This window comes from Syzygium oleosum, unplaced genomic scaffold (assembly GCF_021117445.2).
Source record: "Syzygium oleosum isolate NSW1041296 unplaced genomic scaffold, Sole_v2.1 Sole_v2.06, whole genome shotgun sequence".
NCBI lineage: Eukaryota > Viridiplantae > Streptophyta > Magnoliopsida > Myrtales > Myrtaceae > Syzygium > Syzygium oleosum.
In genome coordinates this window covers 249,143-264,525 of record NW_026607490.1, presented here as the reverse complement: position 1 = coordinate 264,525, position 15,383 = coordinate 249,143, and the positions used below count along the sequence as shown (strand labels likewise).

General features: G+C 41.9%; 2 protein-coding genes across 2 annotated transcripts; both read left to right on the top strand.

Moving 5' to 3' along the window:
• Window positions 1–119: 119 nt before the first annotated feature.
• Window positions 120–3,745, top strand: LOC115668635 (ammonium transporter 3 member 1-like). Its single transcript, XM_056312101.1, has 3 exons — window positions 120–907; window positions 2,329–2,614; window positions 2,975–3,745. Exons 1-3 carry the CDS (start codon window positions 236–238, stop codon window positions 3,493–3,495), a joined length of 1,479 nt encoding a protein of 492 aa, XP_056168076.1. The 5' UTR covers window positions 120–235; the 3' UTR covers window positions 3,496–3,745.
• A 1,131-nt stretch (window positions 3,746–4,876) lies between these two features.
• LOC115689691 (uncharacterized protein At5g08430) lies at window positions 4,877–15,297 on the top strand. Its single transcript, XM_030615831.2, has 8 exons — window positions 4,877–5,181; window positions 5,943–6,705; window positions 7,617–7,729; window positions 8,974–9,033; window positions 10,456–10,506; window positions 11,352–11,422; window positions 12,852–13,099; window positions 14,521–15,297. Exons 2-8 carry the CDS (start codon window positions 6,051–6,053, stop codon window positions 15,027–15,029), a joined length of 1,707 nt encoding a protein of 568 aa, XP_030471691.2. The 5' UTR covers window positions 4,877–5,181; window positions 5,943–6,050; the 3' UTR covers window positions 15,030–15,297.
• The last annotated feature ends 86 nt before the right edge of the window (window positions 15,298–15,383 follow it).

The following is a 15,383-nucleotide window of genomic DNA, read 5'->3' as shown; positions in this document are numbered from 1 at the left end:
AAGAACATGACCAGCATGCAACGCAGGAGCACGACCGTCATCTTTCCTTAATTGTTTTCTCAATGAATTCTGTGTATCTCCCCGCTCCACACACGCCTCATCATCCCCTCCCCTCTTTATTTATATCAAACCCCCACCCCTCCTCTCACGCTCATATATTAGCTAGGGAGAGAGAGAGGGTTCTGCAGTGACACCCAGTTGATCATCACATAAGATCTACAGATCAAGATTGAAAATGATGGCAGCCGCTCCTCCGCCGAACCCTGTGCCGGTCGCCTACCAGGCCTTCACGTCGGCCGCGGTGCCCGACTGGCTGAACAAGGGCGACAACGCATGGCAGATGGTGGCGGCCACGCTCGTCGGCCTCCAGAGCGTGCCGGGCCTCGTGATCCTCTACGGCAGCATCGTCAAGAAGAAGTGGGCGGTCAACTCCGCCTTCATGGCCCTCTACGCCTTCGCCGCCGTCGTCCTCTGCTGGGTCATCTGGGCCTACAAGATGTCCTTCGGCGACAAGCTCCTTCCCTTCTGGGGCAAAGCCGGCCCCGCCCTCGGCCAGAGCTTCCTGATCAAGCAGGCCGTCTTGCCCGAGACCAAGCACTTCTACAAGAACCATACTACGGTCGAGACGGACACCGCGAGACCCTTCTACCCGATGGCGTCGATGGTGTGGTTCCAATGCGTGTTCGCCGCCATCACCGTGATCCTCCTCGCGGGGTCGGTGCTCGGGAGGATGAACTTTAGGGCATGGATGATGTTCGTGCCGCTCTGGCTGACCTTCTCCTACACGGTGGGCGCGTTCAGCCTGTGGGGCGGCGGCTTCTTGTTCCATTGGGGCGTCATGGACTACTCCGGCGGCTACGTCATCCACCTCTCCTCCGGCACCGCCGGCCTGACCACCGCTTACTGGGTACATCCACAGACTTATTAAATCCCTAAAGATTGAGCCAATTTTTTTTTCTTATTATCACCACAGATTGGGCCTTTTCTTTTCTTCTTCATCCACAGTGTGTGATAGATGAATTGGGCCGGTTTGATCGGGGAAATGCAAATACCTTTAGGTTAAAACTCCTTGCCCCTTGAAGAAATGCAAATGACGTTTGGTAAAAAAAAAATTTGTGAAGCTACTTTGACCCAAGTAGTATTTGGCTATTTTTTTTTTGTAAAGGGCTTTGGGACCGGTGAGCTAGATCTGGCGCCGGCGGTTAAAGCCCCTTGACCCTTGACCCTTGACCCTTGGAAAAATGCAAATGATGTTCAGTAAAAAATTCTTTATGAAACTACTTTGACCCAAGTAGTGTTTGGCATTTTTTTTTTGTAAAGGGCTTTGGTATAGCAAGCCAGATCCGGCGCCGGCGAGACGACGCCTAAGTTGAGCAACTGAGTTGAGCAACCCCAGGCAACAGCCGCCTGAGGTCGTATCACCCAAGTGATTGAACAGTAACAATAAAGGGCAAAATCGGAATATTAAAAAATAAGAAATGGTAGTTTGGGAAGAAAAAAATTAGTTTCAGCGTTTGGCAAGTGCTGAAAGCCTAAAATTGGTCCATATCAACTTTGCGCTTTGAGCATTCCTAATGCTGGCTTTCGGCCGAAAGCCAGCATTAGGAATGTTTGCCAAATGCCTTAACATTTTCTTAAGGGGCTTTCGAGGCCAAAAGCCCCTTGAGAATGCTCAACTAAATGGGACCGAATTTGGCTCGATAGACTTTAGTGGAGCCGCAATTATGGAAAGTCAAGACTCAAATGTATTGGTGTGGAAAGTCGGAAATTGCAGACGATCTTGTTTGCTATGGAAATTTTTTGGTCAAAATCTACTATGGATTTATTTATACATATGTACATTTTCTTGAAATGGTATATTGTGATTCTGTGCAAGATATATTTATTAACTCTACTAGAACATCGAGGTACTAGTCCAAGAGATAATGCAGGACTAAAACAAGCTTTCAGAGTTTATTCTGGAAGAAGCCATAATTTTTGGAAAATTAACATGTTATTTCATCAAGATTCCAACAGGGATTTGGTATCTTGAAGAAAATAAGCTGTTCCATAGAGAGCTTTGATATTGCTCTTGCTTATTTGCTCATTTTGACTAGCTGGCTTATGTTTGAACGTGCACATATACATATTCAGAATCATCTTCTTGACTTACTTGGCAATAATCAATGAGTTCATTTTTGACAGTCGTAATTCGGTGCATCAATCCAAGGAATGCTTAGCTGGTTCGTTGAATTTCTACGCGATTAATGGAATAATGTTTGTGAAAATACAATCATGTTCTTTGTGCACTAATTTCTATGCAAAATGTTAATGATATTGTATATGTAGGTGGGACCGAGATTAACAAAGGATAGGGAGAGATTCCCTCCGAACAATGTGCTGCTGATGCTGGCGGGGGCGGGACTGCTGTGGATGGGGTGGGCGGGGTTCAACGGGGGAGACCCGTACACGGCAAACATAGACTCGTCGGTGGCCGTGCTCAACACCAACATATGCGCGGCGACGAGCCTCCTGGTGTGGACGTGGCTCGACGTCATCTTCTTCAAGAAGCCCTCCGTCATCGGGGCCGTCCAGGGCATGATCACAGGCCTCGTTTGCATCACTCCCGCCGCAGGTATGGCGAACTCAATTAGCCAATGGACAATCCTTAATTACATTCACATCAATTTCAATAGGGAACTATATATATATATTCCCATGTTCATAGTCACCGAAGTTTCTATGAGATTGGAGTGGAGATATCTATTATCATTCTTGACTCTGTGACTCTTAACGAGTCAATTTTTGCGGGGGGCAGTGATGATGATGTTCACGAGATAAGCTCCACCTTGAAATGGTACCCATAATTGAATGTTGTCATCCAGAAGTTTAGGGTTTCGAGAGAAGTGAAATGGACAATTTTGACTTGTCCACTCTTCCGCGTGCGATGGGTGACAACGTTGTATTCCATGCTGTCGACATCACATCTGTGTAGGTCTCGTCCAAGGATGGGCGGCCATAATCATGGGGATCATGTCCGGAAGCGTCCCGTGGTTCACCATGATGATCGTGCACAAGAGGTGGACTTTGCTCCAGAAGATCGATGACACCCTCGGAGTCTTCCACACCCACGCCGTGGCCGGCTACCTTGGCTGCATCCTCACGGGCCTCTTCGCCGAGCCGGAGCTCTGCTCCCTCTTCCTCCCGGTCACCAATTCGAGGGGGGGAGTCTATGGCGGCTCCGGCGGGGTCCAGATCCTGAAGCAGATGGTGGGCGGGGCCTTCATCATCGGGTGGAACGCGGTGGTCACGTCGGTCCTGTGTGTGGCGATAAGTTGGGTGGTGCCACTGCGGATGCCGGAGGAGCAGTTGCTGATCGGGGACGACGCGGTGCACGGGGAGGAGGCCTATGCACTGTGGGGGGACGGGGAGAAGTACGATTCGACCCAACATGAGATGCTTTCGGACGAGACCACGCACCCCAAGGTATCTAGGGGTGCAACGCAAGTTGTGTAACATATGTGACGAGATATAAGTTCAAAGAATACATACGAACGATTATTTTTAGCATAGACAGATAGATCGATACTGGTTTGGTTTGGGATATGAATGTTGATGATGATCTTCTTGACTTTTTATTTTGTGGTTGTAGCATAGTTTCATAGTTTGTACATCCGTTCCTTGATCTAAATGGGATATTGTCCTTCTGGTTTAAAGAGAACCAATCTCAACCGTTGAGTGAATCGAATGCAAAAGGATTTGGTAATTGGACGGGCTTGATCTTCTTGACCCTCACTTGAATGGGCTTCAGCTTGGGCTTGGGCTTCTATTGTTGGGGAGTTAGCAAAGATCAGTCTAAACTGGCACTTGCATTTACGTTTCTATGGGTTTCAAATCTTGCTATGCATTTTCATTTCCATTTATAATCACCAATGATGGTAAGAAAATCCAAGATTAATTCTGAAGATAATTCCTGGAACTAATTTGGATGAGATTCTTGAACATTGGTTCGAATAGCTTACCTCATCATTTTGGATTAATTTATTTCCATTTCACCCTCATTTAGTTACAAGGAGTAAGCATGTTTGAGATATGAATGATGTATCCATTCCATTCTTGGCGATACTTGATGACTTGGTGTTTGACTCGTCAATGATCGGGTTAGGCTTGGGTCGAGTCGATGGAACTGATCCCTGATTCTACAAATCTGTATACGATGCAAATCTAATGACTTATACCTGACGAGATTCATATTGTTGAAACACTTCCGTATTAAATCAAATCTAGAAAACTAATACTCAAATTGAGGTGAAAGCACGGAATGAGTAAGGGCGAGAAAGAGTAAAAAGAGATTCATTGAGATGATGGACATGTGAACCCATTTTGACAAGTCTACTTAGTGTAAGATAAGATGTGAAATAAAGAAACAAAAGAAGGAACAAAAACGATATAAATGAAAAAACCCTCGTGGCATGACAACAACTAAACAAATGATCGTCTCATTAAGGCTAAACTAACGTAGTACCAAATGTGGATTATCCCCGATATCTCGTTGCTTATTCCCGTTCATTCTATCCCCTCTCACTGATTCATTTCGATCGAGCTAGTCGGGCCATAATCAGTGGGGTTAGATCCGTTTAAATTTGAGAATATAAAATATAAATTTAAGGAAAATATGGACATTGCTGAGATAGTAGTTGGAATCGTTTGGACAGTCAAACAAACGGTTAGTACGTGTGATTCTCCGAAAAGGGTTCAGGAATCATCAATGACCCAATCACTGTTTCCTTCTCCCTTTTTTTGGCTTCGCGAAATTAAAAGGGAAAAGAAGGAAAAAAACAGAGAGGGAGAGAGAGAGAGAATAAAATACTAGAAAGAAAGAAAGAGAGAGAGAGAGAGAGCAAGAAACGACGGCGTCGTCCTCGCTTTCCGGTGTGACGTCGCCGTTGCTGGTGTACGTTCGAGCAAAAACAGCGCTCGTCATTTCGACAAACACGACGCGGTACCAGGAGCACTCCCCCGCCCTCGTGCGCACCCACGCCACTCCGACAGAGGCAGAGCGAGCGAGAGAGAGAGGGCGCGTTTCTCTCTCCTCGCGCGCCTCCTCCTCCTCCTCCTCCTCCGTTCTTCCTCGGGGACGGTGGCCGGGCGAGAGCCGGGATTGGCGCCTGCCTTCCCCTCGTCGTCGTCGGAGCCTCTCAGGTGATGCTTTCGTGGGTGCCGCAGTTCTTTTCGGCTCTTTGCGTGCTGCTTTCGTTACCGTCCCGAATTGTAGTTGTGTGCTGGGGACAGCTGGGGAGTGCCCTTTTTGGGATAATGCAATCTGCTCCCGCGTGGCGGATGTGGGTGATGAATTGGTTTCCCTAATTGTCGATCAACGGGACGATACTGATGATGTGGTTGCTGTTGCCGCCGCTGCCGCTGCCGCTGCATGCCGTTCTTTTGTCCCTCTCTCTCTCTCTCTCTCTCTCTCTCTCTCTCTCTCTCTTTTCCCTTTTAGGCATTCCTGCGATATTTTCCTCTTTTCTCTCCTTTCTTTTGTTCCTGCCCATTTCGATTCTCGTCCGGCAACTGCATCTTTTCTCCCCATGTCCTTCGAGGTGGCCCCCTGATGAATTCGTGTTCTTGAGATGTTGGAAATGAGAAATCTGTAGCTGTTTTCCGATACTGCCAGACGGCGTTTCTTCATGTACGGCTATATCGTAGCATGTGAATCGACAAGCATCCCAGGGCATAAAAGTTGGTTCTTTTTTTTCTTTTACGCTTGGCCATTCTCCATCATTTTTTTTTTCACTGCTTGGTCCTTTTTGAGGGCACATGACAAGTTTTATCTGTTTCGTCATTGTTTTCTGTAGACAGATAGGGGGCTTGAGGTTTCAGGTTTCTCGATTATCCTATATGTTGCGTGGTTTGTGTTGTTCACCCCTGTGTTGCATTGTTTCACAAGCTCAACCCTTTTGCAGGGATTGATAGAACGTTGGTTTGCTATCGAGTGTGCACAAAATTCTTCTTTGGAGAGGATAACGGCGAGTGTAGAAATGTGACTGTTTGAATTCAATCATACCTTGAGGATGGACAGCAGAGTAGAAACAGAGCCTCTCACGTGGGTGGAAGAGTGTGATGGACCAATTAATGCTCCTGTGCCACAGAAGAGGAAGTACCAACACAGGAAGAAGGAGTTTGTCGGTTGGGGATCGAGACAGCTCATCGAGTTTCTTAAATCTATTGGTAAAGATACCAGCCAACAGATCCCTCAAAATGATGTAGCAGATCTTATAACCACCTATATTAATGAAAATAAGCTTGTCCATCCGCAAAAGAAGAAGAGAGTTGTTTGTGACGAAAGGCTTCGCTCTCTTTTTGGAAGGAAAACTATTAGCAGACTTCAAATCTATAATCTGCTTGAAGCACATTATGCAGAGAACCTAGAGCAGTCGGACGAGGATTTTCTTGTCAGTTCCGGGGATGAGAACTTAACAGCTAAGCCTTCACTTCCTCAGAGAAAAACACCGAAGAAGAGAAAAGTGGTCGAAAATTCAGAAAGTTGTTTTGCTGCTTTAGTTCCCGATAACATCAAACTCATCTACTTGAAAAGGAGCTTAATTCAGCTTCTTTGCAAAGACTCTGCTAGCTTTGAAGGCAAAGTGGTTGGAAGCTTTGTGAGGGTAAAGTCAGATCCCAACGACTACCTTCAGAAGAATTCTCATCAACTTCTGCAAGTGACAGGTGATTTGCTGTAGTTATTAGCTTTTGGCAATGGTGGAAGCTGCATGGGTTCTTTCTACATTTTTTTCTCAAGCTCTGGCCCTTTCTTTTGTTAAGTCACTTTGAGACCTTTCATATTGTTGGGAAGGACGTGTTCTGTGAAAGATCTTTCAAAATTTCTGCCTGTGGATTGTTTGTTCACTTCGTTTTACTATAAGTTGAGGCGAAATAGCCTACATGCTATGTACACAACAAATGGACTATCCTTATCGTTGCACATTACTTCTTATGGTTTCTCTTATGCAAAGTAATTATGACTCGACAAAGGAAAATAAAGGGCGTGTTTGTTTCACTGAAAGAGCTTTCTGCGAATTAGTTTTTTCGGACTTTCATGTGTTTAATTCGTTGAAAATGGTTATTCAATGGAAAGACACTTACGGTCAAAGAAAACACCCACACTTAGAATTAGGAAAATGAATTCTTGGCTCAAAATAGAAAAAATCATTCTTCCAATCATAACAAGTCTCTTGCCATAAATTCTAAGTCGCTTCTTCACCTTCTATCTTAAGATAGAGTTTATTTGTTTTTCAACATTCCGCCAAATAGATGAAAGCTAATCATTTTCCTTGAAAATGATTTACGTGAAAAGCAATTTGCTTTATCGTGAAATTTCCCATGAAACAAACACACCTAAAGTTATTTATGCTGTCTAGAAATATATTGCTCATCGTATCTTCTATCCTTCAACAACATTTCCTCTATGAAGTGGCAGCCTGAGGTAATAGCTTCCTCAATGCAGTTGCCTGGCAATTAGATCATGCTTGTTCGAATCTAGTGTGAAATGGAATGAGATGACGTGGTTATGGGTATTGCCGCAGCTTCCTCTTAAATATTTGAAAACCGATGCCGTTTTTATTTTCCTACTTATTTAGGTGTGAAAGGGGCCACAGGATCAGCAGATACTAGCACTCAAGTCCTACTTCAAGTGGCTGGGTTGTTTAAAGACATTCCCATTTCCGTGCTTTCTGATGAGAACTTCACTGAGGTAATTGGCAGATGCTAGCTGTATTTTCTTCTGATTGAAACCATTGCCTGACTTGAGTAGGCTTGATACAGTCAAAGTTAAGGAGGCTTTGATGGTTTTAAATGCTTACACTGTCTTGAAGGTGGAGATAAGGGAATGTGCATCTCTTTTTGAAAAAGCTTTCAGCAGATTGCAATAGATGGCCCCCTTCGAAGCAAATTTATTGCAGATTCTAGGCATAAATTAGATTAAATTTTGGTAATTAAAGAGCCAGTTTCCAAAGTTGTTGGGGAAAATCGGAGTGCTAAATAAGATATTGATTGATTCTCCTTTCCTTTTGATCATATAATAGAACTACCAAACTTCTCTTTTTGGAGATTTTTGTTACTTTACTTAAGAAGATGAATGCACAACGGGCTTTTGCTTCCCAAGCTGCTTCCGTAGTAGGTAACTTAGAGCAGGGCCACTAAGTAAAAGTTATCAATTTTGGCGATTTTTAACTCAAGCATTACTTCACAGACTTTTGCAGAATATTTAACATTACGATATTCTTCCTATGGTAAAAGAAGATAAACCTCTTCCTAAGTTTCCAGCTCAGAACCAATTTTAAGGTTGTATAATTGGTATAGTGGTGGGCCATGAAAAGAGAAAGTTGTATGACTAACTTATAGGTGTATAAAATAGAGTAGGCATGGGGGAATTGCCTGAATCCCATTATGTCATCCAGGCCAAATGTGGTTTTCTAGCTAAGATGTTGATTAATGGGAAACTATGCTTGCATGGCGATTAGTTATGCGGGATTAATTAAAGTGATCGTACTGTCAATTATCTCCAGAGATACTTGAATAACTTACCTGTGCATTTCCTACTTAGAAGTTGTCACCAGCTTTGGCATGCCCAAGGTCATAACCAACTATACTGGCTAATGGCTTTAAAGGTCTCTTGATTGTAGCTGGTTGAGCATTTGCATTTTGAACTGTCACAATCGCATTTAGATGACTGGAGCTTCTTGTCCTCGGCAAATGGAAATAATTAAGTCGTGATGTGGTTCTATTCTAGTGATGAGAGTATGAGGTATTTTGAAATCAGAATAGCTGCCGTGTCAATTACAGTACAGCAGAATCAAGAAAGGGTTTGTCTACATTCCTGTTTTGTGGTTCTCGAAAGATTCTCAGTGACTTCTTGTTGCTCGAATGTGAAGCTTTCTGAAGATTTTTTCAAACCGTGGATCTGTGCCCATAATTTTACTTTCTAAATTTCTGCAGGAAGAATGTGAAGATTTGCGTCAGAGAGTGAAAGATGGTTTGCTCAAGAGGCCAACTGTAGTAAGTTTTTCTTGTTATGAACTGTCAATCTTATGTAAATTATCAGAACATCATATTCCTACGCTCTTTTCAGTGTCATAAAATTAGTTTTGTGTTGCAGTAGTTGCTTGTGTATTTTTATTTTTCGTTATAGACCTGAGGCAGTGTCAGCCTTTTTTCCAAATTACAGCTCTTAGGGAAGTGTAGCACCTTCTTAATTGGACATCTGAACACTTAGAAGAGATTATTAATTGTGGGATGCATGTTGAAGAATCTCGTGGGACTTTGGAAGGCGAGCAGTAGGAGTATGACTGATTGAATTTGCGATTGGAAGCTGTTGATCAGTGGATTTAACATCTGTTAGTTTATTAGAATCTGGTCATGGGTATAAGATGCTCTTTGCATCTTTTCCCTCCATGCTGGCCGTTTCTTTCACGCGGTCATTTTATTTATCTTGGCTCTTATGGCACCCATTTTGTTGTGATCTGTCTTTGAACCTTCTAGAGTTCTGTATCGTGGATATCTTTTGATTGTTCATACCTTTTTATGTGTGTGGGCTCTATTGCTAGAATCACCAAAAAAAAGATGAAATAAAGAAAAACTCACAGCTGAAGCATTTGCCTACTTTCAAATCCCCTTGGAAATGTAAGCAGCAGGAAGTTCTGATCTTCTATGACAAGAGTCAAAATGAGATTTTGTCTATAACTTTTTTTATAGATCTGAAAGGTCTTCATAGTTATCTAAACTGAGTAAGGTTAAGCCTGTTTTCATGCCTGCATTCTTCTTGTTATTGCTAGGCATCATTCTTTGAACTCCCATCTTACCCTGCTCCACTATGACTAGTCCACACTGATGAGGTAGAAATTTTTGATAAGCTGATACATTTTTTGGAAAACTTGATGTCATTTCTATTGACTTTCAACGTGAAATTAGTCTAGTGTGACGATAGAGTACGACTAACGGTCCATTGGAGTTCAATAAAAAGGCATTCACATTGATCTTTCCTCTATAGTGGAAATTTGATGTGTTGCACTTGCCATAGGGGATTCTATATATCTTTTAACTTGTAGATAAGCTTCTTTATGACTAGCTGATTTTGTCTTAAGCAAGCTTTCCATGCACCGTAGCTGATCATGCTGGCCTTTCACTTAGACTGAAAGGAAAGGTTCTTTGCAGCCTGCTTTTGTTGAACTAACCCAGTTATATGGCGTTCTCTTGCAATTGCTTCTGGCTCACTTATGTGGCGCTCTTTTAGTTATTGCTATTGTCAGTGCTCGTCAATTGCTTTGAATTTGTTTTTTCCCAAAAGGAATGCATGCAGTTATTTATTAGAAGATAAATTCTTTCAAAATTAAACCATTCTACTTGACAAAGCGGAACCTGAATTTTGAATATTTCACTTATGGTTTTTGCTGAGGCTCGTTTGCACTTGGTTTTGGGTAGGTAGAATTCGAAGAGAGAGCTCGAATTTTACATGAAGATATAACAAAGCATGTAAGATCTCATCTACCTTGTTTGAATTCTAAATTGAGCAGTTGACATTGCACAGTAATATTAGCAGCATTTATCCTTTTACTACTTTTCTTTAAAAGTATGCACAGCTAGTTTCCATGCTAGGAAGCCCCATAAATCATCACAGATTTGTTTCTGGTTCTGGTCAACATTTTTAATAGTACCTTGAGAAAAGGGTGAAAACCTATTATTGCTTAATCTGGGTTGGAAGAATTTCTTGATGTATGTAGCGTTAAATCCAATATGTTGATGCATGAATAGCATGGATTAAGAGATGAATACCAAGAAAACTTGACAATATAATTTAGTTTAGTATAGTAGCCTCAGTTGTATGAGAATACAAACAAATGGAGTCGAGTAGAAGGGAGTGGTGGACTCAAGTCTACTCTTTATAATCTGGTAGGGGAGTGATCACTGGAGCCCCGAAACAAGAAGGCTCAGGTATAGTGCTGCTTCTAAAGCCCTTTAGGTTGGTGAAGGGGATAAGAATGAACTGAATCCCACCTGCGAAAGTGGGAAGTGTTGCTGACCTATATATGTTGAAGGTGGACCCAACCTTATGAGGTGCGTTTGGTTGACAAAACAATGGGGCTTAGTATATGCTTGGCCAATGTGGGCAATACCTTGTATGGGTCAGGCTAGGTTGTCACACTATATGGCCGTAATTAAGTCGCATTGTTTGGCTTTGCATAAGCCTGCTTTCTCATGTTTGCCTTGAAGAACAATTTTTTTCCCATCAATGTCATTGCGTATCTGTTTTGATACTCTTGGCGTCTGGATTAATCTTCGACTGACCTTTCTTCTTTCTCATGCCTTTCCCTTTCAAGTGGCTTCCAAGGGAACTTGCTTTGCTGCAGAGTCGTATTGAACAAGCCAATGAGAAGGGCTGGCGCAAAGAATATCCTTTTGCCTGTGCTGGAAATTTTGCTTGAGTAATAGGTGTTGGCCACCACACTGATGTGCATTTGAAAAAATGCACAAGATGAGGATTCTTCAATAATATCATTCAGTTGGATTGCTAACTTAGATCAGTTCAAAGTGAGCAGCACGGTACCTGATGCTGCTATCTTGTTGTGGGGGTTCTCACCATATATCATTTATGTTGAGACCAGTAACTTGAGACCTGCATTGTTTTATGACAAGCTCCAATACTAGGAACTAGTCGTTTTAATTGGTTAAGTCATATGAATTATTTAACCCAACAAATTAAGATGTTAACATATGGATTATGTGATAATGTTTATTCCAATCATTTGCCTTCCGAGTTGTTCTTTCATCCTCTCTGTGATCTTGGTGGTGAATGAGCTTTGGCTTTGGTATACTCTTAAGGATAATACCTATGTATTTTTTAACTGCATTTTCCTCTAGTTCTAGGATTGTATGGGTACAATTACTTACTGTTTCCTGCATTTATTGCCATATAAAACATAACATATGTTTATGAGGTCCAAGATTGCTCAATAAAGGAATGTTCTGTGTCGTGATTGATGGATTTGTAATGACACAAGGACTGGGAATTAGTTACAACTGAATTGACCTGGAGTTGTTTTTTCTTTCTTGCCAAAAATAATAGCAAAACAGGATCTAATTGGAAACTATTTAGTGGCAAGGCATCCCTGGAGTCTCAGCCTACTGTAAGAAAGACCTGCGTTCGCAGAACACTGCTAGTTATTAATGACACGAGGCATTATTGCTGGTGATAGTCCGGTGAAATAATTGTCGCTACATATGGAAAGAAAATTAGTCATTCCTGATCGTATGGAATGGTTCCCTGAAAGCATCCTATTTTGAAATTTCATGCTTTTCTTCCCCTGGAAAGTAAAGTAAGGCTATTTGTCATCCAATGCATACATTATCACATTGAGGATGTACCTGAAATTCGTTATTTTGAGGCTACACTTGGTGATGGGTATTGGTCACCTGCTATTTTCAGATTGAATATTTGCCTTGTTATTCGAAGGTGCACATGACCTGACCATGCTATGCCTCTGTTAGTGACCCAGGCAGAGAATATGCTTATGTGAATGCAGGAATAGTCTTTTTGACGCTTCCAATCATTCAATCAATCACTCAGTTTCACACTTGCTGTTACGTGATGGAAGCTTGTGATAGTTAAAGCTTTGTTTCAATTAAATTGCCATTACTTTGTTGAACATTGGCTTACCATATCATGGCCCAACGTTATCGTTTATAACCAGACATAGCAGACAGCATCTAGAATCTTAGTTTCCCTGGCTGAAAATTGTTGCATTCTTAACTCCCTCTCTTTTGCCCCCTCTTTTGGTATTAAGCCATTAATCGGTTCCTTAACTTATTTAAATTTGTACGTTGTTTGAATACTTGGAGAGGAGGAAGCTGCTCCAGACTCCTGAAGAACAAGCACGTTTATTGCGTGAGATTCCTGAGGTGATTGCAGATGGAGTAGAAATTGATTCTACAGATATTCCAGACGATTTAGAAGTAATCAATACATCGCCAAGATCCCTCCATAGGGAAAGTTCACAGGAGGCTAAATGTGCTACTACGGGCAATATTGTACCAGTGACTAAGATACCTTGGAGGACCAACTTGGAAGGTATGTACGGGCACTTTTTATTTAATGACAGGCTTCTGCATGGACTTATCAAATGGGTGCATCCAGGGGGAACCATGGATTTAAAACCTGACCCAAAAAAAAAACCAACTCTCTCCCCGGGTGTGAACAAAACAAAATTCATCTCTTAGTATTTGGTTTGTTGTGTTGGGTCATCGATGTCCATTAAAATATTCGACTCTGAGGGCCATTGCATTTTCACCTCGCTTTCCCTTTCCCACTGCCAATTAAATTCATCTGCTCTCATTTTAACATCCTTTATTCTTCCTCTTCCACATCAGCATCCTTCTCTTCAAGGCTTAAGCTCCACAATATCACTAAATTTCATGCTCCCGTTCAGGAACCTTTAACTTTGCCCGGGAAAGCCATCAAGGCTTATGCTGACCCACCCATCTTTATTTGTCTGTACTTTTCCTGCTAGAATTTCTATGTTTATGTTTGTTGTTATATATATCTTCTAGTTAGAGGCCTATTCAAATTGGTGAGCCTTAGAACAACTTGTTGGATTTTGCTTTATGGTTCGTCTTTGCCTGCTTCAATATCTTGTGGTGAAGATTAAATTAAAGAGAACAGACCATAGAGAAGAAATTAATCTTCTTAAAGTTACAGGAGAAAAAGTAGATCCATTGGAAAGCTTGAATATGTACCTTTGGTGATATTGGGGTATAAAGTCGATGTGGGAAGACTTTGTTGTTGGAGTTTATGATAAAAGCACCATCTTGTACCTTTCCATTGCATCCGGTGCAATATTCATTCTGCTTGGATCGAGTCTGGTGAGCTTTTCTCAACCAGACCTGATCAATAGCTTTCCCAGTTGAGCTTTTCTTGCTGCAATTTCTGGTTATTGCATGAATGCCTTTCCTACCCTGTTTAACGAAGAGAATCCCTGAAAAAGGGATGAATAATATTCTTGCTCTATTTGGGAATTAATAGGAGAATTTGGGGTGAGTTTCGCCAAAACTCTTGGTAGAGCGCAATAAAAATAACGAAGAGTTGGAACCTAGAGAATTAAACGTTTCGGGTCTTCTTTCCTTTAATGACTAATTTTATACAAATATATTACCCCTATCGGATCTATTTTTATCTGCACCGGAGAGAGTTCAAAGGCTGAGAACAGAATGGGAGTTTCAATTACACCTCGAATAAAGCCATTTACATTGCCCGATACAAGTTAACTTACCGTTTTAATAAACGAATGACAGATACTCAGTTGTGAGCCAATATACTCTTATCCCGTCTGCTGCTTTGCTTATGAGAGTAATTCCAGATTGCAGTTAACATCGTGATGAGCAGGGATCAGTTTTCTGAAAGTCATCAGCTATGTCAATTTGTCATTTTCATTACTATCTATGCATGTTAAGATGGTGAGGACCATTCCCTGTAATTTGTGTCATAATTTGCAGAATACCAGAATGGTGTTCGTGTTTCTGGATACGAAAAACAAGTGGTAGAAAATCAGAGAAATGAAGAAGGACCTGGTAAGATGGAGAAGCAAGGGTTTCAGGGAACGGAGGATGAGAAAATTCTCGTAATTCAGAAAATTGAAGAATGTGAACAGCGACCAATAATAGATGCTAGTAAGGAAGAAAGACGCGTGGTTTTAGAGAACGGCTTTCATGGAACAAAGGGTAAGAATGTTCAAGCGCCTAAGGTAGTGATTGATTTGACCGGTGATGATGAAGATGAGGATCCTAGCAGTTGCCAGGGTCAGAGCCATGATTATAACCTGGAAAGCTTGATATGGCACTATGTTGATCCCCTAGGCGTAGTCCAGGGTCCTTTCTCACTTGCATCGCTAAACCGTTGGCGTCGGGAATACTTTCCTCCCGATTTCAAGATATGGAAGGTTGGTGAAAGCCAGAGCAAAGCAATATTGTTAACTGATATACTGCGCAGTATGTGCATTAAGTAACGGGGAAGACATTTTTGTTACTTGTCATTTAGGTTTCACCTGTGATTTTAGTGACCCTTCTTTAACAAAACCCAGAATTCGTTGGGCCTGGGGAATTAGTTATACTCATACTGACTGGAGGAATTACTGCTTTGAGTTTCGGCGTCTCTGAATCAGCAGCAAAAAAATAAGCTGGTCGTCTTGTTTTCTTGTACATTCCTTACACCTTGTTGTAAATGAGACCATTTCATTTCAACCAGTTTGAAACTGTGCCTTACGTCTCATTAAACTTCGATACCCTGCAAAGATGTGAATTGCAGCAAATATGCAGCTGAGCGTTGAATTCACTATGTACTTTGTTAGTTCTCTCGATGT